We start from the raw sequence: 21136 nt of genomic DNA, 5'->3' as shown, positions 1-21136 counted from the left end.
CAATTTGAATCCTAGGAGCCCTCACAGCGATGCAAAGCAGTTGGGTTGTAGCTCTACTTCTGTGAGACAGGAAGCAGCCTATTTGCTGCCAAATATTTTTATTCTTCCGTTAAAGTTGGAAATCGGAAGCTATGCAAATAAGCCCCTGGCCTGCATTTCAGTGACGTATTTGTTTGACCGCACGCTAGGAAGTGACTCTTAGCTTTGCAGTTTTCTATAATGAAAGCAAATATAATTCAAAGCAACTTTCCAATATACACAAATTATACACTTCTAATGCTATTTATGAATGTAATTGCTATTGAACAATACCCGTCTGTATTTTCTTATTCACTTCACTGCTTGCCTGACTTCTGAATATAGCAGAAATAAGCTTTCCTTCAGCCAACACTCCAGCTAACACAGAGCCTTGCACACTTTGGCTGTTCTCCGTCTTCTCAGGTCCATGAATCACAGAACATGCAAGGCATTGTGGGAACTGAAGTCTAGGCTGGAGCAGGGCTGGCTACCAATACCTTGTTTTAATGGACTGAGTAGTAGAAACACACAGCAGAGACAGGCAGATTCAATAACAAATACATTAACAAATTATGGAATGCTTGGCACAGAGTTTGCCTTTAGGCTTATGACATACAGGTTGCTTTTCAGACAACTGAAAGGTGCTTGAAACTGCCTCCCACTCACCTGAATGGATAACAATTGGCAGCACCAATGCAGATGTTCTCAGCCCAAATATATTGCATTGGCTACTTTCCTGCTGAAAAGAGCCAGTACTTTCACTGTCGAGCCAGTGCTTTCACTATCAATGTCAATGGGGCGATTTTCAGCTTCTTTTTAAAGGGATACTATCATGGGAAAAAAAAATTTTTTAAACGCCTTAGTTCATAGTGCTGCTCCAGCAGACTTCTGCACGGAAATCCATTTTTCAAAAGAGCAAATTGATTTTTTATATCTAATTTTGAAATCTGACATGGGGCTAGATATATTGTCCGTTTCCCAGGGGATCACAGTCATGTGACATGTGATCTGATAAACTTCAGTCACTCTTTACTGCTGCACTGCAAGTTGGAGTGAAATCCCCCTCCCCCCCAGCAGCCCATCATCAGAACAATGGGAAGGTAACCAGATAACAGCTTCCTGGTACATATAAGAACAGCACTCAATAGTAAAATCCAGGTCCCACTGTGACACATTCAGTTACATTGAGCAGGAGAAACAAAAGCCTGTCAGAAAGCAGTTCCATAGTGCAGCACTGCCTCTTTCTGAAAGCACATGACCAGGCCCGAGAATGCTGCCTACACACCAATATTACAACTAAAAAAAAAAAAAAACTCGTTGGATTAGGAATGGCATTTTATATGGTAGAGTGGAATTATTTGCAGTGTAAAAAGTGTAATTTAGGAATAAAAACTACACCATAAAAATCATGACAGCTGACTTAAAAGCACCTTTAAGCTGACTGAAAAGCACCTGATGGTGTGCTATGAGATGTTTTAGGCTGATAGATTTGTCTAGGAAATGCATGTTTATATAGCAGTTTTCATTATGTTTATTTGTTATATTTGCCATAAATTCACTGAGCCTTAAATTGCAGTTTTTATAATAAAAGCATGATTTATCCATAATGTGTGTAAGGGAGTGTTTTGCCTTAGCACAATTGTGTGGTGCATTGCAGGGGGTCCCACAATTAGCCATCTGCCTGTCAGAGGAAGAAGAAGATCACATAAAGGCAGCTGCTGCCTGGTCGCTGGGCCAGATTGGGAGACACACTCCGGAGCATTCACGTGCTGTTGCTGTCGCCAATGTATTGCCAAAGCTGCTTTCCCTATACATGGACACGGACAGCTCAGAGGACCTCCAAGTCAAGGTACAGTCACATTCAGCTTTCTCATGTCCTTTCTTTATTCACTGAGCACATGCCAGGAGGTAACCCTGCATTTAGTATTTACCATACAGACTATATACTGGAAATTTATAATTTATTATTTTTGACAATCGATTACGTTTCTATGATGTGCCGTTGTTTGCTATTTGTTTAGTGCCATCTCCCTAAATAAGACTGAAAAATACATGTGCAGGTATGGGATCCATTATCTGGAAATCAGTTATCCAGAAAGCTCTGAATTACGGGAAGACCATGTCTCATAGACTCCATTTTATCCAAATAATCCAATTTTTTCAAAATGATTTCCTTTTTCTACGTAATACTAAAACAGTAGTTTGTTCTTGATTCCAACTAAGATATAATTAATTCTTATTGGAGGCAAAACCAGTTTACTGGGTTTATTTAATGTTTAAGGTCAGAGACACAAACTACAATTCGGGGAGATTAGTCACCCAGCGACAAATCTCCTCTTCTTTGGCCCGAACTGCCTCCCCTGCCTTCCCGCCGGCTAGAATGAAAATTGCCAGCGTGATGGCAGTCGGAACGCTTCATTTTCTGAAGTCGCCCGAAGTTTCCTCGTGAGGCAACTTCGGAAAACAAAGCGCTCTTGAGTGCCATTCCACCAGCAATTTACATTTTACCTGGCGGGAGGCAGTTCAGGGAGAGGGAGATTAGTTGCCCCAAAAGAGAGGAGATTTGTCGCCGGGCGACTAATCTCCCCGAATTGCAGCATGTGTCTCTGCCCTAAATGATTCTCTAGTAGACTTAAGGTATGAAGATCCAAATTACAGAAAGATCCGTTATCTGGAAAGCTACAGGTCCTGAGCATTCTGGATAACTGGTCCCATACCTGTACCTTGCACTTGATCCAAACTAAGATATTATTAATCCTGACAGCCTTTTGGGTTATATTAATATTTAAATGATTTTTAGTAAACTTAAGATATGAAGATCCAAATTACGGAAGGATCCATTAACCGAGAAACCCCAGGCCCTGAGCATTCTGGATAACAGGTCCCATACCTGTACTTGATCAGCTCCTTATACTACATAACATTCCAAAGCCAATATTATCCAATAATCAGTATTAAGAAAAAAACATATTTATTTTATCCAATTGCTGATTTTCTTTAATCAGGATTCTCATGCACTATGACTGACTAAAATCCATTTGATGTGTATTCCCCTGTATCGGCTGGTGCTGTGAATTGTCTGCAGGTTAAATATGATATCACGGTGTATGGGTTGGGCTGCAGGAGTAGTTAAATGTAGTTAAACTGGTTGGGGGTGAATACAATGTCATGGGGTATAGGGCACATGGAACAGGCAGATATTAGAAGCCATTCCATTATAATCACAGACAAAAAGTATTTGTAATCATGCAAGTTTCATATTCCCATCAGCAGCTTGCTTTTCCCAATTGCTTGTTCTGCCTATTGAGACTGTTGTGGAGAGAGGTCTGGAAAGTAAATATATAATTGGTGCTGAATGGAAGAATATGTTAAACAGACAGGCTTTACATATTTTACTAGAATTGTTTAACATTGACATTCCCCGAGTAGCCAGCAGGCCATTATGCAGGACGTGTCTGGTAGCAGAGGCTTCCCTATAAAACTGATATGATTGGTAGTCAGGTGCAGTTGTCTGGGAATTGTTACTTAGCAACAAAGCAGCCATTCCCCCCAAGCTGCAACTGCCTAACTACTAATAATATTTCTTTGTACTAAATATCTGGAACTTTAATACATTCTGCTTCCAGCCTGTAAAACTCTCAGGGTATCTGTTATTTTTGGCACTAGCATAGGATTAAGATATGAAATAAGTAACAGATGCCCATTCACTCATTATGCTTTGCTAAGAGATAAGAGATCATTGCTACATATACACTCCAAATTACTGTTCCTTTAGCAACAACAGATGCAAAACAGGTATCTGCATTCCTTGCCTAATTATACTGAACTTCTAATTCTTTAACCTCTACATATTCCTTTTTTCTTTCTTATTTTTCTTTCCCAAGTCCTCATTACTGACTCCATATATGTCTTATATTAATCCTTTTATGTTTCTCTTCTCCTGCCCCTGGTTTTCTTTTGCTATTTTACTTGCTGTACAAATATTGCAATATCTCCCTCCAGTTGATGTCCCTATACAGGTATGGAATCTGCTATCTGGAAATCAGTTATTCAGAAAGCTCCGAATTACAGGAAGGGCATCTCCCATCAGGGTTGGACTGATGTCCAGGGCCCCCTCCGACCCCCCGCCGACCCCTCGCCCCTATATGATGCGCCAAGCACGCATGGATGCAGGTGCTGAGCGCATGCGCAGGCGGCGCTGCGCCGTGCCTGAAAAAACTTTTTTCCCCCAGAATCTGATCAGGAGAGGGGACTGGCCCGGCGGGGGCCCATTAAGGGTCGGGGCCCACCGGGTTTTTTCCCGGTGTCCCGCCGGCCCAGTCCGACACTGTCTCCCATAGACTTTATTATAAGCAAATAACTCTAATTTTTCAAAACTATTTCCTTTTTCTCTGTATAATAAAACAGTACCTTGTAATGGTTCCAATTATTATTTTTTACTGAAAGCAAAACCAGCCTATTTGATATATTTAATGTTTAAATAATTTTTTAGTAGACAAAGTATGGTGATCCAAATTATGGAAAGATCCCTTATCCAGAAAACCCTACATGGAACAGTCCCTATATATACAGTATACCCTCCATGAAAGCAGTGGATTGTTCCCTTTCTCTTGTGCTGGACCATCTTTAATAGTGTGTCTATAAACTAATTTCTATGCTTAATTTGCCTACTCAAGGATATCCATATGGTACCTATTGGAATGTGTTTATTTTAAAAAGATTGTTTACCCTAAAATGTACTTTTAGTATGATGTAGATAGTATATTCTATAGTGTAACTTAAAGGTGAACTACAACTTTAATAAAAGCATGGTACAGGTATAGGATCCGTTATCCATGTTTACCAGACTAATTTTTATCCGAATAAGACAAATTTATAAAAATGATTTCTTTTTTTCTCTGTAATAATAAAACAGTACCATGTACTTGATCCCAACAAAGACTGCATTTAATGTTTAAATGATTAGGTAAAAGAGTCATTACTTGGAAAAACCCTTCTGGATAACAGCCCCCATATCTGTACATATCCATAGTCCGTTTCAGTGTAGGTGTTGTGGGTAGAAATACAGCAATAAATGCAATAAACACCAAAGACTATAACATATTCCTTTATCACACCAATGTATGATATTAAAAAGGTAGATTACTTTAAGGTAACTTTTAGCATGTTGCAGAATGGCCCATTATTAGCAACTTTTAAAAAAGTCTTACTTTTTTAATACAGTTAACCCTCCATTTTACATCCCCAGATTTTAAGTTTTCCCTCATTTTATATTGTTGTTTTGTGGTCCCACCTATATACACTATTATGCATAACTAGGGATGCACCCTAGTTATCCAGGATTCGGTTCGGGATTTGGCTAGGATTTGGCCTTTTTCTGCCCAGCCGAACCAAATCCTAATCTGCATATGATAATTAAGGGATGGGGAGGGAAATCACGTGACTTTGTGTCACAAAACAAGGAAGTAAAAAATGTTTTCCCTGTCCCATCCCTAATTTGCAGATAAAAATTAGGATTCGGTTTGGTATTCGGCAGAATCTTTCGCAAAGGATTCGGGGGTTCAGCGAATCCAAAATAGTGGATTTGGTGCTTCTGTATGCATAACACATTTCCCTGATTTTACACTTTCCTGGATTTTACACCATTTTTTTCTGGTCCCCTGAAAAATCTAAAATGGGGGTTCTACTGTAGTTTTTTACTTATTTGTCTATACGTTCTAGCTTTCAAATGGGGGTCACTGACCCTGACAGTCAAAAAACAAATCCTCTGTGAGGGTTACAACTTTATTTTCATTTTTGCTCTTTATTACTTTTCATTGTAGTCATGCCCTCTCCTATTCATCTTCCAGCCTGTCATTCAGACCACTGCCTGGTTGCTAGAGTACAATGGACCCTAGCGACCAGATAGCTGCTGAAGTTCCAAACTGAAGAACTGGTAAGCAAAGATGAAATAATTAAAAATCTACAAAATATAAAAAAAAACGAACACCAGTGAACTACTCATTTAAGTTAGGGGTGTCACCTTTCCGGATTTGATCCAAACAGCCTGCTTTTCGGGAGGGCTGTTCAGGTCAAAACAGCCTGCCCAGTTTTCCTAATTTGGAAGATTGGCTAGGATTCCCTAAGATTGACATGGATATTGTCCAACCGCCAATAGCCACGTCATAGCTCCACCCACAAACCCACCCGTGCAGAACCACTGCCCCGCCTCCAATGCCATTGTCCCGCCCCCATTACATCATTGGTCCATCCCTTGCCCTGAGCTCCCAGTGGGGGAAGATGGCAACGTTCAGTTGATGATAATGGTTTTCATTGTGCACAGCGGGAAATACATTCTAGCACCCAAGGATACAGAAGGGAACCAGGTTTAGTACAGGCTATGGGAATTTCTAATTCATTTCTCAGCTCTGTGGTGCCATATCAAATTTGTTTATACTAATTAATTAAAATTATCACATGACACCCAAAAAAAATGATTGAGAAAGAGAAGACTCACAGACAGCAGCCTATTTATACTTCTGTTCTTATCACGTATCAGTGACTTGTTTATTGTAACATGAGCTCATACAGACAGGGAAGCTTGCAGATGATAATAGGCCTTTTTTTTTTTTACAATGTAATTATCATAAGAATATATTCTTAAATCTGCCTCCTCCCTGCCTTTCTTTAAGCATATTTACTGCATACGTCATTCCTGCAGCTCTCTCTGCTGCTTTGGCTCCTAAAAGCCGATGTTGTGGGAAGAGCTCCGAGCCATTTACATACAGGTTCCCAGCGGAGTCTATCTGCCGACCTTGGAAATATTTGTGCAGACACAATGATCATACTCCCTGGTAGGCACTTCTTTTATCAACCTATGTAAACCCAACAGCTTTGCCCATAATTAAAATCTTATTTTCTTTCCAAAACCTCTGATCATTTTACTTGACCCGAATTTAGCCTCCGCTAAGCCTCAATTGCTTCCGTCAAGCAACGCTTTTCATTCTTTCCATGTTCACAAAGATCTCGTAGTCTTTTATTCGAATACATCTAAGTGCTGTATGTGGTTGTACAGGTTTCTAGGGAACATGTCTGTCAATAACACAACACATCAAGGGGAGCTGGAAGCGCTTGCTAAAACCATGTCTCTAAAGGCTCCGTGTGTGGGTGGAAGGATACAGAAAAAGGGATAATGGTGAATAAACACTTTTTTCTTGGGCTTTTGTGTTCCGCATTAGTACAGCCATTTAAGCTGTGTATTGGTGCCTGAGATAATATTTAAGGATGATTCTGTTATGCTTTGTTAGGAAAGTTGTGTACAGGTACAACCTGTTATCCAGAAAGCCCTGAATTCTCAGAAAGACCATCTCCCATAGACTCCATTTTATACAAATAATCCATATTTTTAAAAATGAATTCCCTTTTCTCTGTAATAATAAAACAGCACCTTGTACTTGACCCCAAGATATAATTAATCCTTAGTGGAAGCAAAACCAGCCTATTGGGTTTATTTAATGTTTACATGACTTTATAGTAGACTTAAGGTATGAAGATCCTAATTACGGAAGGATCCATTATCAGGAAAATCCCAGGTCCAGGTTTTTATATACCTGATTCAATAAATAGAAAACCATGATAGTCGTCTGCCTTTGCTGAAATAGACCAGTTCCTGATCCCCCTTAGGCTCACAGAGTCATTCAGCTACTCCCTCACTTTGTTCCATTGTAAAGTCATGAAATGAAGTCTCTCTGCTTTCCATAGTAGGTGGTGCACAGATTCTCTGAAAACAGAGGGACTGCAGATACCAGAATCCTTCACTTCACATTGGAACAAGTTGAGGAAGGGGTTTGTATAAACTGTGAGCCTTAAGGGAAGGTGGGCAAATGGCCCATGAGACCGACTATAATTGTTTCCTTTCAATATTCAGAATCAGGTTTGTCTGTGAAAAAATACTTTAATACAGTAGAACCCTGCTTTTACATACCCAGAAATGACTTATTCCCAGAAACTACGCTGATTATTCATGGTCTGGCACAGATAAGCACTATTAGTTGTTATCCCACATTTTACGGTTTTCCCACATTTTTACGATTTTTAGCTGTCCCCAGGAAAATGTAAAATCAGGGTTCCACTGTATTTATTTTTGGAGATATTGTTTATGCACTTTTCCTAAATAAGACCAACTGCATGAGCTTCTGTCGAAAAGTTGGGTATATTTTCCCTTTAATATGCATTACAGGGAGTTATTGACATGCTCTGCATTGACTAACTATATAACTGTGCAAGTGTAAAAGCCAGCGACAAACACTAAACTATAGTATAGGGGAAAGTGTTGGGTTGGTGTGTGGACTAGGGTTGCGACCTTTTCTGGAAAAAAAATAATGTCCTTCCTATATATTTATCTTTTTTCCCTATTAATAACACTGGGATCAACCATCATTTTTACCGGCCAGGCCGATGGCAACCCTAGTGTGAACTCCTTGAACACCTAATCAGCTGGCCATATTGTTTGGCTTTCTTTGTCACATTTGGTGATAGACTTTGCTCTTCTTCCATTTCATCATGTTCCCTTAATACTTCATTTACTTCTTAAAGGGGTAGTTCACCTTAAAGTTAACTTTAATATGTTATAGAATGGCCAATTCTTAGCCACTTTTCAATTATTCTTCATTTTTTATTTGGCTTACTTTTCAAGTTATTTGCCTTCTTCTTCTGACTCTTTACAGCTTTCAGACGGGGGGTCACTGGCCCCGGCACCCAAAAAAATGATTGCTCTGAGAGGCTACTAATTTATTGTTAGTTTTACTTTGTATTTCTTATCTTTCTATTGAGGACACTCCTATTCACATTCTAGTCTCTCATTCAAACCACTGCCTGGTTGTTAGGATCATTTGAACCCTAGCAACCAGATAGCCGCTGAAATTCCAGACTGCAGAGATGCTAAACAAAAAGCTAAATAATTAAAAAAACACAAATATTCAAAAATGCCAACCAGTTGCAAATTGTCTTAGAATAACTCTCTCTACATTAAACTAAAAGTTCATTTAAAGGGGAACAACCTCTTTAACGTTGCTGTAAAAGAGTAAAAGTTATAAACTTATGAATGGATAAAACTCAATTCTGCGAGTTCAAGTTGCCAAACCAGAAAACTTGAATTAATCGAGTTTTCTGCTGGAAAAAACTTGAATTGCTCAAATTAATCGAGTTTTTGGGCAAAAGCCTCTGAAGAAAACTTGAACATCATGAAGGCTATGAACATCTTCAAATGGTTCAAGGGACCTCTGTCATTGACTCCTACATGACGTGACAGGTTTTAGATGGTATATTTTCAGATTCAATCTATTTCCAAGGTCGGGGTATAATATATCTTGAAAAATTTGAGTTATTTTTTTTAACCTTGAAAATGTGAGTTGTGACCAAAAAAACAACTTGAAAACTTGAATTTTCATGGAAAACACAACTCAATCTGCCTCTAAAAGTTAAGTTAAAGGTGAACGACCCCTTTAAACATGTACTTGTCCAAACTGCGCCCCCAGCACACACCTGGATCTCATTCTGGTTTAACATGGCAAGTGATTGTGGTGGTCTGCACTCAGTTCCTAGTGGGAATATGCCCACCTCATTAAAGCAACCACTTTACTTGTCACAATTCTGAGTTGTGTCTCCCTGAGACTAGAAGAATATACTGCTATAGATAGGGCTTAGTTACATTAGGGAAGCCACGTGGGCTTGCCAGCTTTCATTGTATTTCTTAGCCCACATTCTTCACCCATTCGCTGCTAAAAGCTACACAAACCACTGAGTAGTATTATATCTATTATTAACAATGGAAACACTTCCACTCCCAACACCTGTCCATCTGCAGCCACACTGAGCATATTGTGCTTCCTTGTTCAGAAAGCTCCCGTAATCTCCCACAAATGTCAGGGAAAGCTGATGAGTGCTGCCTTACAAGCTCAATAAGAACATCACACACATTATACACAGCACATGCCTGAAATGGCCAGTGTTTCCTTGTGTGTCACTTTTGTTTTATAGGCTACACTGCAACCTCAAATTCATGCTCCTCCTGCACCCGGCCAAATGTCTTTCACATTGAAGAAAAATGTACATTCAAGGCAAAGTTTAATTAATTTGGGGTTTGTGGGACTGGAATCTCCAAACTCAATGGCATACATAATAATGTATTTAAAAGACATGGCAGTTAGTACATTACTGTCCAGATTTTATTCACATACAGGGTATGGGATTTAATATATGGAATTAGGGTTGCCACCTCACCCCTTTAAAACCGAACACATATGGAATCCACAGCCTGCCTGGCTAAAGTCCCATTTTTCTCTGCACTGAATAGCCAGAAAAAGAAACAACCTTTCTAACTTAATTGGCTTTTGGCAGAGATCCCAGAACAGCCACAACAGAAGATAAGATACATTTGTAACAATTCAAATGTATCGAGATAAGCAAATAAGTAACTGTAACAATATAAGATACAGGTCCCTTGGGAAAAGTTAGACTCACAGCTTAAATGGCAATTCACCTTCATTAGCAAAACTGTAATAACTGAAAAAAACACAGAAAATGTTCAAACTTTTATAACCTGCGAAATTTTGTAGAATGAACATGGTAATTGGGGGTGTGGCCATAAAATGGGAGTGGTCAAAAAATATTCGCGACAACTTTCTGTCCCTCTTTTTATTTCCAAAATGCTGCTTTAGTTTTCTCACAGCAATGCTTGCTTTGGATATGCCATAAGCATGAATATGGTATATTTTACATTTTGGAGGTATGGATCTCTTAAATAACTGGAGCCTGAAAAGAAATACTAGATTTATATTTTATTAACTGGACTTTTTGCATGGACCCAGAGGCACAGCAACCTTATAACACTGGCATTCTGGCCTGAGGGTGCACACTGGGTACATCACTGACCTTTAAAACTGTCCCCAGCATTCCCTTCTCTTTCTGATCTTATATGACCATGTTTCTGGTGTCAGGGTCACTCCACATTTCCATGACTTCCTGCAAGTGATTCCACCACATTCCTACAACATGAAGAACCTATACTATAGGCTACCCTGATCATCCCTTCATGATTCAGGGACTTCTCTAATAAATATATGTTGCAGGGCTGCACTGATTGCATTCAAATTACATTTGGAATTCGATGCTTCATGCAGAGTAGGGTTGTCACAGCACAATGAACTTAGTGTAACTTATATTTGCTGTAATGTGCAGGGTCAGACTGGGCTGCGGGACACCGAGAAAAAACCTGATGGGCCCATCAGACCCAGTTCAGCTCCCCATGGCACTGTGGATGGAGGGGGGACATGGGGAGTTGGAGGGTGAACATTGGGAGAGGGGGCCCTTGATGTCGCAAGGGGGCCTTGCAGTTGCAGCCCTGAACACCCAGTGTGACTCTGGTAATATGACTTTAAGGGGCAGATTTATCAAGGATCAAATTGAAAATTTGAATTTTCGAATTTGTTATGGTCAAAACTGTCAAATTCAACTAGGGAGTTATTCGAATTCGATTCTAATTTTTTAAATAATTCAAATTAGATTTTCGAGATTTATCATACACTGGCCCTTTAAGAACTGAAATTCGACTATTTGCAACCTAAAACCTGCCGAATTGCTGTTTAAATCAATGGGAGACGTCCAGGGATCAGTTTTGAGATGTTTCCAGCCTTTCTGACATTCAAGTTTTTTTTTTTTGCTTCTATTTAACGGGTATATTGTGAGTCTGTGCCTAAACTCAGGAGAATGACAGCAGCCTACAGTTTGTAGGGATGCACCGAATCCAGGATTTACATATGTAAATTAGGGGCGGGGAGGGAAACTGCGTGACTTTTTGTCACTAAACAAGGAAGTAAAAAATGTTTTCCCCTTCCCACCCCTAATTTGCATATGCAAATTCAGATTTGGTTCTGTATGCAGCCAAATCTTTCACAAAGAATTCGTAGGTTCAGCCGAATCCAAAATAGTGGATTCGGTGCATCCCTTACAATTTGTGAGTAAATAAGAAAGATGGGGAGCTACAGGACAGACACATACAGAGGTACAGATGCTCCAAACATAGGATACAGCCTCTCAGTCTAACCTAATGCTATATTAGGTTTTAATTATCATCCATTAAATTATAATTTACAGCTCTTTCCTCCATTGCAACATACAGTTCTTTTTTACACTACACACCAGAAGAATGTGCCTTTGATGTGCAATAGATCACAGTTAAATGGATCACGTCTGAAAGGTTGCATGTATCAGGACATATGGAAAGGAGGGATTGTGGTACCTTTAACTGACGCTGTATAAAAGTTTATGGGAAATGACAGAAGGGTATTTTTCTGCTCTCCAGAATGCCTGGCCAGATTGCACAAGGAGCAAAGAGCCTTAAAGCTTTTACTGCATTACAGATTAAGGGTTTCAGTTCAGTATCTGGGTTCGCCCAAAGGATTTGAGATTTAAGTGTTGGGATTTTCCACGGAGAAAGTTAAAACTGGGTTTTCACAAAAGGTTTAATGACAAGATTAGTCATGTGTATTAAATTATTGCCTAATCCTAATATCCAGCCCTAATCACCCAGACACTTCAGTAGTTTGGTTCATGTGTAGGTAACAGTATTTTGGGGATGTACCAGTGCTGTGCCAGTCCTTGGTACATGGAACTATGCCTTTTATTACCCACCTCCCATCTAGAGATTTGCAACTCCCGGTAGAGTGAGCATTACACGGTGCTCTCTCAGGTGGGATTTGGGGTTAACCACACTGATATCAATTAACATAAGTTCTCTTAAGGGAGGACTAAAACTTAACTAAATGTAACCCTAATTTGGTTACTGTCTCTTTAAATCGCAATTAACCCTTGGCAATCCAGGAGCCCTGAGTCCCTTTTGTGTATGAAAAGTACAGGGAACTGGGATTTACAGCGCAGTGCCTCCACCACAGGGAACTTCCACTATCTAAAACAGATATAAACTTTATATAAAACAGTAGTGAAAGAACTTGGGCAATCTAATACACAATGCACTCCTGTACTGGGGACACGTGGGACACTACCTGGAAGGGGTTAATAACCACACAGTTCAGTTCAATTGAAATGTCCCTTCCCCAGAGCTCTTATACCCCAGGTAGCGCTACCTTTTCCAAAAGTACCTCTCCCTTTGGAACTTAGCAGCTGCTCCCATGTAGCAGGTAAATGCACAAGACCTGTCCTCAAATTGGAGCCCCATGCTTGTATCCTTGCCAGTATCCTCCTTTGGGTGGCTCACTCACCGGGGTGCTCTCAAAAGCAGTCACACTGGAGATTACAGGCAGATCAGCAGCAGGATCAATCTCACTACACATAGAATAGAAATGTCACAATATAAGGCTGATTAGTAATTAATGCAGATAATTACTACATGGCAGCACAGAAACCAGTGCAACTAGCATCAGAATTTAATCAACCTTGTAGCATCATCTTATATTACAGGCCAACCTCATTTTCGGCTTGATAATTAGTGACGACCCCTAAGATTAGCTTCTCAGCAGCTGCTCGGAGCCCACTGAGCATGTGAGTGTCACAGACACTTTCCAAGATGGTGACCCCCTGTGACAAGTTTGAAGTCATGGATCATTGCTGCTATTGACAAGCTGAAACTTTAGGCTTTTGCAATAAGTTCAGTATATAAAATATGGCATTTTTATCCATATCCATTTTTAGGGTTTAGTTCTCCATTAATGAGTTGGGTGCCAGTGGTTCTTTAAAACAACAGTTAATTTGCTGGATCACAAACAGTATCTTTGATGTTACAGGTATGGGACCTGTTATCCTGAATGCTTGAGACCTGGGATTTTCCAGATAACAGATCTTTCTGTAATTTGGATCTTTGTACCTTAAGTCTACTAGAAAATTTATAAATAAACCCAATAGGCTGGGTTTGCTTCCAATAAGGATTAAGTATATGTCAGTTTGGATCAACTACAAGGTACTGTTTTATTATTACAGAGAAAATAATTTAATTATTTGAATAAAATAGAGTCTATGGGAGACGGCCTTTCCGTAATTTGGAGCTTTCTGGTTAACAGGTTTCCGGATAACGGATGCCATACCTGTACTTCAAAATGGTACAAAATACAATCACTTCACAGACACTTCCATAGACTATGGACACCTGACACCCCTGGCCAATAAAGAACTACCAGTGCAAGTTTTAACCTGTACCAACTCAATACAGACACAACCCTAGACTGAATTAACCCTTCTAGGGACTACTTAAAGTAACAGTATACAGTGATTTTACCAGTGTCGGACTGGCCCACCGGGGAACCAGGAAAACTCCCGGTGGGCCCAGGTGTCAGTGGCCCTCATGCTGGCATATTTCATGGTCATTCTTTATTTCTATGAGAACAAAAAGGCTAAATAGATGGAGTACCGTATATACTCGTGTATAAGCCGACCCGTGTATAAGCCGAGGTACCTAATTTACCTAAGAAAACTGGAAAAATGTATTGACTCGTGTATAAGCCTAGGGGCCCCATGTCAGATTTCAAAATGTGAATGTGACCCAGCCGCAACAATTGGGGGACACTGGGCAGGTACCTGTTACTGTCTGTGACTGACTGTGTCGCCGACCGGATTTCATGTTTGCTTCCCTCTGCCACCCCTATTTCATGTTTGCTTCCCTCTGCCACTTCCCCCCCCATCTGTCGCTCTCCCCACCCTGGCTGCTCTTCCCTCTGTCCTTCCCTCTGTCACCTCTGCTCTTCCCTCTGTCACCTCTGCTCTTCCCTCTGTCCTTCCCTCTGTCACCTCTGCCCCAGCCGGACTGCCTGTGACTGCCTGTGTCGCCGCCCGGAGCAGGTCCAGGAGCTCCGGGCGGCGCGTCCTTCCCTGCCGGCGTTCGCTTTCAAAATGGCGGCGCCCATGGCCGCCACGTGGGTAGCGGCCGGCGCCGCTACCCACGTGGCGGCCATGGGCGCCGCCATTTTGAAAGCGAACGCCGGCAGGGAAGGACGCGCCGCCCGGAGCTCCTGGACCTGCTCCGGGCGGCGACACAGGCAGTCACAGGCAGTCCGGCTGGGGCAGAGGTGACAGAGGGAAGGACAGAGGGAAGAGCAGAGGTATGACCCGCGTATAAGCCGAGTTTGAGTTTTTCAGCACATTTTGGGTGCTGAAAAACTCGGCTTATACGCGAGTATATACGGTAATAGATTATAGTTTTATAGTATGTAAAGAAAAGAGACTAGGAGAATAGCGGTGGAGTGAGGACAGGAAGAATAATAGTACTGAGTGTGGGTCCCTGGTCTCCCAGTCCGACACTGGATTTTACCCACCTACATGTGTATACTTTTTTGTCTCCAAATAAAAAAAAAAAAATATATATATATATATATATATATATATATATATATATATATATATATCCAGGATTTGGTTCGGGATTCAGTCTTTTTCAGCAGGATTCGGCCCAGTCCTTGCGCTGTTGCATATGTAAATTAGGCGTGGGAAGGGAAATCACGTGACTTTTTGTCACAAAACAAGGAAGTAAGAAACATTTTTCCCACCTTTGCTACCCTAATTTGCATATGCATTCGCCCGAATCTTTCATGAAGTATTCATGGATTCGGCCGCATCCCAAAAAGTGGATTCCGTGCATCACTAATATATTATATATATATATATATATATATATATATATATATATATATATATATATATATATATATATATATATAGTAGAACCCCTATTTTACAAATTTCGGGGGACCAGGAAAGTCTAAAATCAGGGAAATGTATTATGTATAATATATCGGTGGGACCACAAAACAGCAATGTAAAATGAGGGAAAACTTAAAATCAGGGAATGTAAAATTGAGTAATGGAGGACACACAAAAAAATCCAGCAACTGTCGGGGTGCCAAGTGGTAGTTCAGCAAGCACATCTACAGCAATGACTCAGCACTCACAGGACTTGCTTAAAAAAATGAAAAAAATCCTTTTTATTGTGCAAAATCACAAGAGTTTTGGTCACATATGACTGAAACGTTTATTTTGCTTAATAAAAAGATTTTTTAATTTTTTTAAGCAAGTCCTGGGTCATTGCTGTGGATATATACAGTATATATAGTGAATAAAGTACCCCCTCTTGTAAAATATAAGGATATTATTAGTTACCGAGGAGTTTCATGACCATATAAAAACACGAGGCCGAAGGCCAAGTGTTTTTATACAGGTCATGGAACTCCGAGGTAACTTCTAATATCCTCATATTTTACAACTGGGGGTACTTTATTTATTATAATACACAAATTTTAGTGAGTCATGTGACAGAAATGACATCACTACTCACCGTTTATAACTGATGACATCACTACTCACCGTTTATAAGGATATAATTTACAGGATATTCATGGCTTTTGTGTATTATATATATATAAATACATCTTTCTATTTTGTAAGGGAACTTTCACCATTCAAGTTAATTCTGTTTTCTGGGGAACCTATAGAATAGTTTCACAGGGCAATTAAAAATGTCTTTCATACAAAGCCTGAGGCTGTTTGCTGCACTGTTTCACAGCTTTGTTTATACTATTAAGGCAAGAGCAAGTCACATAGGCCTGGACAGAATGCATGGAATGAACATCCCATAAATCTTAGGTAATGAAATAAAAGACACACAGGCTGTACTGGACATCCATAATCCCCCAATTGCTGACGGAATTCCCAAGTGTTCTCAGTAGCCTGAGCCAGAAAAGTAACATCAAACCATATGGAGGTTGATTTACTAAAATAGGTGTTAAATTGCACAATTGCCATTAGCCATAGACACCAGCCAGAAGCTGTTTTTGATCAGACAACTACAAGTTACAAAATGAGGACAAATTTCCGATGGCTGTGAGTACTGGCAGTGGTGCTATTTAGAACCGGTGTTAGTAAATCAGGTCTATAGAGGATTTTCTGTGCTGATGAACTTGTTTGTGGGTGATGTTTCCTCTTGTAACTTTTCCTTCTGATAAAGTCAAATTCCTTTTCTGTTATGAAAGAAAATATGATTTTTAAGCAATTTTCCAATATACATGATTGCACATTTTAAAGTTATTTGTAAATGTAATTGGTTTTAAAAGCACTATCCATCTGGCTGTTTCATTCCCTGCACTGCTGGCTCTGACTCCTGAAACAATGTTGCAAGCCAGCTAGATAGAAGATTTGCATGAACCGTGACAGAAAGGGATCTGGGATAAGCAAACACTGATTTCATCTGCAAATACATTTAAACATAACTTCACAATCTTTGAAAATATGTAACAAACATATATTGGAAAGTTGCTTAGAATTTCATTTTCTTTCATTTTGTAAAAAAAAAAAAAAACAGTCTTTGGATCCCTTTAAATAATAGTAGTTTTCTTCATATAAAATTCAGTGCAATTATAGAATAAATTCGCAAATTTGCAGCATAAATTCGCTTGCGTCAATTTGTTTTGACGCCGGCGACAGTTCGGACACCGAAGACAAATAAATGGATGGCCATTGACTTTAATGTGCGTCAAAAGTCGACGTCGTCGAAATTAGAGTTTCGCAATTTTTTTGCCCATTTCTCGAATTTCACAACATTTGTGGCGAAACGCGACAAATTTACTCATCACTAAACCCCAACCTTGACATACTTTTCTCATAGTTGAATTCTTCCATTTTATTTACTACTCTGGGTATAAGTGTCTACACTCTCTCCAGCTTTCTGGGGCCCAAAACCACTAAATTTAGAGGCACATTTATTAAAGGTCAAATTTTGAATTCACGTGAGTCCTTTAAAACTCTATTAAATTTGAATATACTCGAAATTCGACTGGTGGGTTATTTGTATTAAAAAAAAATTGAATATCTAAAACTCGAATTTAATTCAATTCTAATTCGACAAAACTCAATTCAAATTTTTCTCCAAAAAAAGTGTGTCAGGAAGGCTTTAAACATCCCAAATTGGTCACTGGACCTCTCCCATTGACTTATACACGAATTCGGCAGGTTTTAGGTGGCGAATAGTTGAATTCGAATTCTCAAAGGGCCAGAGTATGATAAATCTCAAAGATCGAATTTGAATTTTTAAAAAAAAAAACTCAAATCGAGTTTGGATAATTCCCTAGTTGAATTTGACAGTTTTGACCATAAAAAAATTTGAATTTGAATTTTCAGTTCAATTGCCCCAGTAACACCTTAACCAGGTATCTATAAAGAAGCAAAATGATGTATTAAGTTAATAACTCATAACTTCAGCATCAGACTGGGGCCCACTGGGGCTGCCCAAGCCCCGGTCCCAGCCGTAAAATATTTCTATTCATGAACTTGCAGCAGTGCTATCAGTGTCGGACTGGGACACCAGTGGCCCACCCAAAAACCTTAGTACTGTCAGTACTATTATTCTTCATCTCTCAATCAACCTCTATTTTCCTAGTCTCTTTTCTTTACGCACTTTAATCTATTATTCCATCTATTTAGCCTCTTTGTTCTCATAGAAATAAGGAATGGCCATAAAATAGACCAAGTGTTAAGAAGTAGGAGGGCCCACTGACACCTGGGCCCACCGGGAGTTTTCCTGGTATCCCTGTGGGCCAGTCCGACACTGAATGCTATGCTGGTACAAATATGGACCTGTTATCCAGAATGCTTAGAACCTGGGGTTTTCTGATAATGGATCTTTCTGTAATTTGGATCTTCATACCTTAAGTCTACTAGAGAATCATGTAAACATTAAATAAACCCAATAGGCTGGTTTTGCCTCCAATACGGATTAATTATTTCTTAGTTGGCATCAAGTACAAGATACTGTTTTATCATTACAGAGAAAAAGGAAATCATTTTTAAAAATTTGGATTAATTAGATAAAATCAAGTCTATGGGAGACGATCCTTCCGTAATTCTGAGCTTTCTGGATAATGGGTTTCCGGATAACTGATCCCATACCTGTTGGTGGAGCAGAGTATCTTATAACTGTAGTAATGTAGAATCCAGCTGAACCATACAGTGACTGTTACATTCTGTGCCCGTTGCATAAGTTCCAGGCCATTTTTCTTCCAAGGCACTGTGCTGTGAGTTCTTATTAAATAAACCCGTCTGTGTGCTCCACTCTCCAAATTTTGGCAGGCCAAGGCTTCCACGAAGTAAGCAGCTGGGATTTATTTAGTATGATTAAGAAAGCATTTGAAAGTGGATATCTGAAGTTTTAATACAAACATGTACATTATTCCATTTTTTTTTCAAACCATGACATTCGCTCCTTTTTTTGTTGCAAGTTTAAGCGCTGATTGTCTTGAATATATGGCCTTGTTTGTGAAATGCAGATTTATAGTCAGTAGTGTGTGTCACTCTAGAGAACAGCACATGACAGTCACATGACTGGGGGCAGCTGGGAAACTGACAATATGTCTAGCCCCATGTCAGATTTCAAAATTGAATATAACAAAATCAGGTTTGCTGTTTTGAAAAATGGATTTCAGTGCAGAATTCTGCTGGACAGCACTATTAACTGATGCGTTTTGAAAAAAAAAACATGGTTTTCCATGATAGTATCCCTTTAAGTTCAGGAACAGCTGATGATTGGTTGAGAATTACTACCATGGGAATCTATTAAACACATTGTGTCCAGCACAGAGCTGACCCCCAAAAGTGCAGTGCAGAGGGGTATCAGTCAGCATCTATACGTGGGTGGGGTAAGATGCAGAAAGGGTCACTTTAGACTGTTTATGCCGAAATCATCAATCACTCCATTCAACTTCTCAGCCTTTCTGTTTTTGGCTTCACATCCACAGACTCTTATGTGCAGTTTCCATTACAAAGTCAGTATATCTCCACACCTGTGTAAACAGCCCAGCAAATTCACACTTCTTTGTGGCTCCAAGCTTCAACCTGGGAGTAAAATATGACATTTTATATGTTACAGGTATGGGAACCGTAATCCGGAAACCCATTATACAGAAAGCTCCGAATTACAGAAAGACCATCTCCCATAGACTTCATTTTATCCAAATATTCCAAAGTTTATAAAAATGATTTCCTTTTTTCAGTAATAATAAAACAGTACCTTGTACTTAATCCCAGCTAAGATATAATTAATCCTTATTTTTGGAAGCAAAATCAGCCTATTGGGTTTATTATGGGCAGATTTATCAAGGGTCGATTTTTCGAAGCAATGGGAGGTTTTTTGAACTCCCATAACTTCGAAATTCAAATAAAAAAAGACCAATCGAAATGTATTTAAAAAATCGAATTTTTTCTCTGCGTGTGAATAGGCTTCGATTCAAGGTATTTAAAAAAAAACAAAAACTTAGATTTTTCAGAGTCACCAATTGACTCCAAATAGGTTCTAGGAGGTCCCCCATAGGCTAAAACATAAATTCGGCAGGTTTTAGATGGCGAATGGTCGAATTTTTAAAGAAACAGTACATGATACATTTCCATATTCGAATTGTCTATTTTTTTTTAAAATGTAGACTATTCCCTAGTCGAATTACACAAAAATAGCTCTAAATTTGAATTTTTTAATTTGACTTTTCAATTTGATCCCTTGATAAATCTGCCCCTTAATGTTTACATGATTTTCTAACAGACTTAAGGTATGAAGATCCAAATTACAGAAAGATCCATTATCCGGAAAACCCCAAGTCCTGAGCATTCTGGTTAACAGGTCTCATACCTGTATATAAATATTCGATTTCAGAAGTCGCCCGAAGTTTCCTCTTGAGTTGTTTTTTCATTGAAGCAGGCGGAAGACACTGGGAAGCAGATCGGGGAGATTAGTCGCCCCAAAAAAGAGGCGATTAGAAATCTCCCCGAATCTCCAGGTGTGACCTTACCCTTAATGTCCTCGGGCAGCAGGCTTGTTGGCTCTATCGCACCGGAATTCAGTGTACAGCACATATATAAAAACATATTATTAAATCAAAGAAAGTTTGATACATCAAGGAACATTTTCTTTTCACAGCGCCATAAACGAAATGGGCTATAATTCAATAGGCTGAGTCAGTGACTTGTGTTTCTGTGGAATATTATTGCTAATTTGTTGCATTTCCCCCTCCCTCTCTTTTCTCATAATTTCGGTAACCCTGTTATGCACCAAAGAAATGAGCCTGTAGATATTGCCAGAAAGGCTGAGTATAAATAT

At 39.5% G+C, this 21136-nt stretch overlaps 1 protein-coding gene across 1 annotated transcript in view; it reads left to right on the top strand.

The window, feature by feature from the left end:
* spag6.L (sperm associated antigen 6 L homeolog) overlaps nucleotides 1-21136 on the top strand; it is a 101077-nt gene that overhangs the window by 58266 nt on the left and 21675 nt on the right. Inside the window, 1 exon segment of the mRNA NM_001096217.1 lies at nucleotides 1676-1867. Coding sequence (NP_001089686.1) covers nucleotides 1676-1867 — 192 coding nt within the window.

Source organism: Xenopus laevis, chromosome 6L (assembly GCF_017654675.1).
Source record: "Xenopus laevis strain J_2021 chromosome 6L, Xenopus_laevis_v10.1, whole genome shotgun sequence".
NCBI lineage: Eukaryota > Metazoa > Chordata > Amphibia > Anura > Pipidae > Xenopus > Xenopus laevis.
The sequence above is the reverse complement of the archived record's forward strand: the minus strand, read 5'-3'. Positions and strand labels throughout refer to the sequence as shown.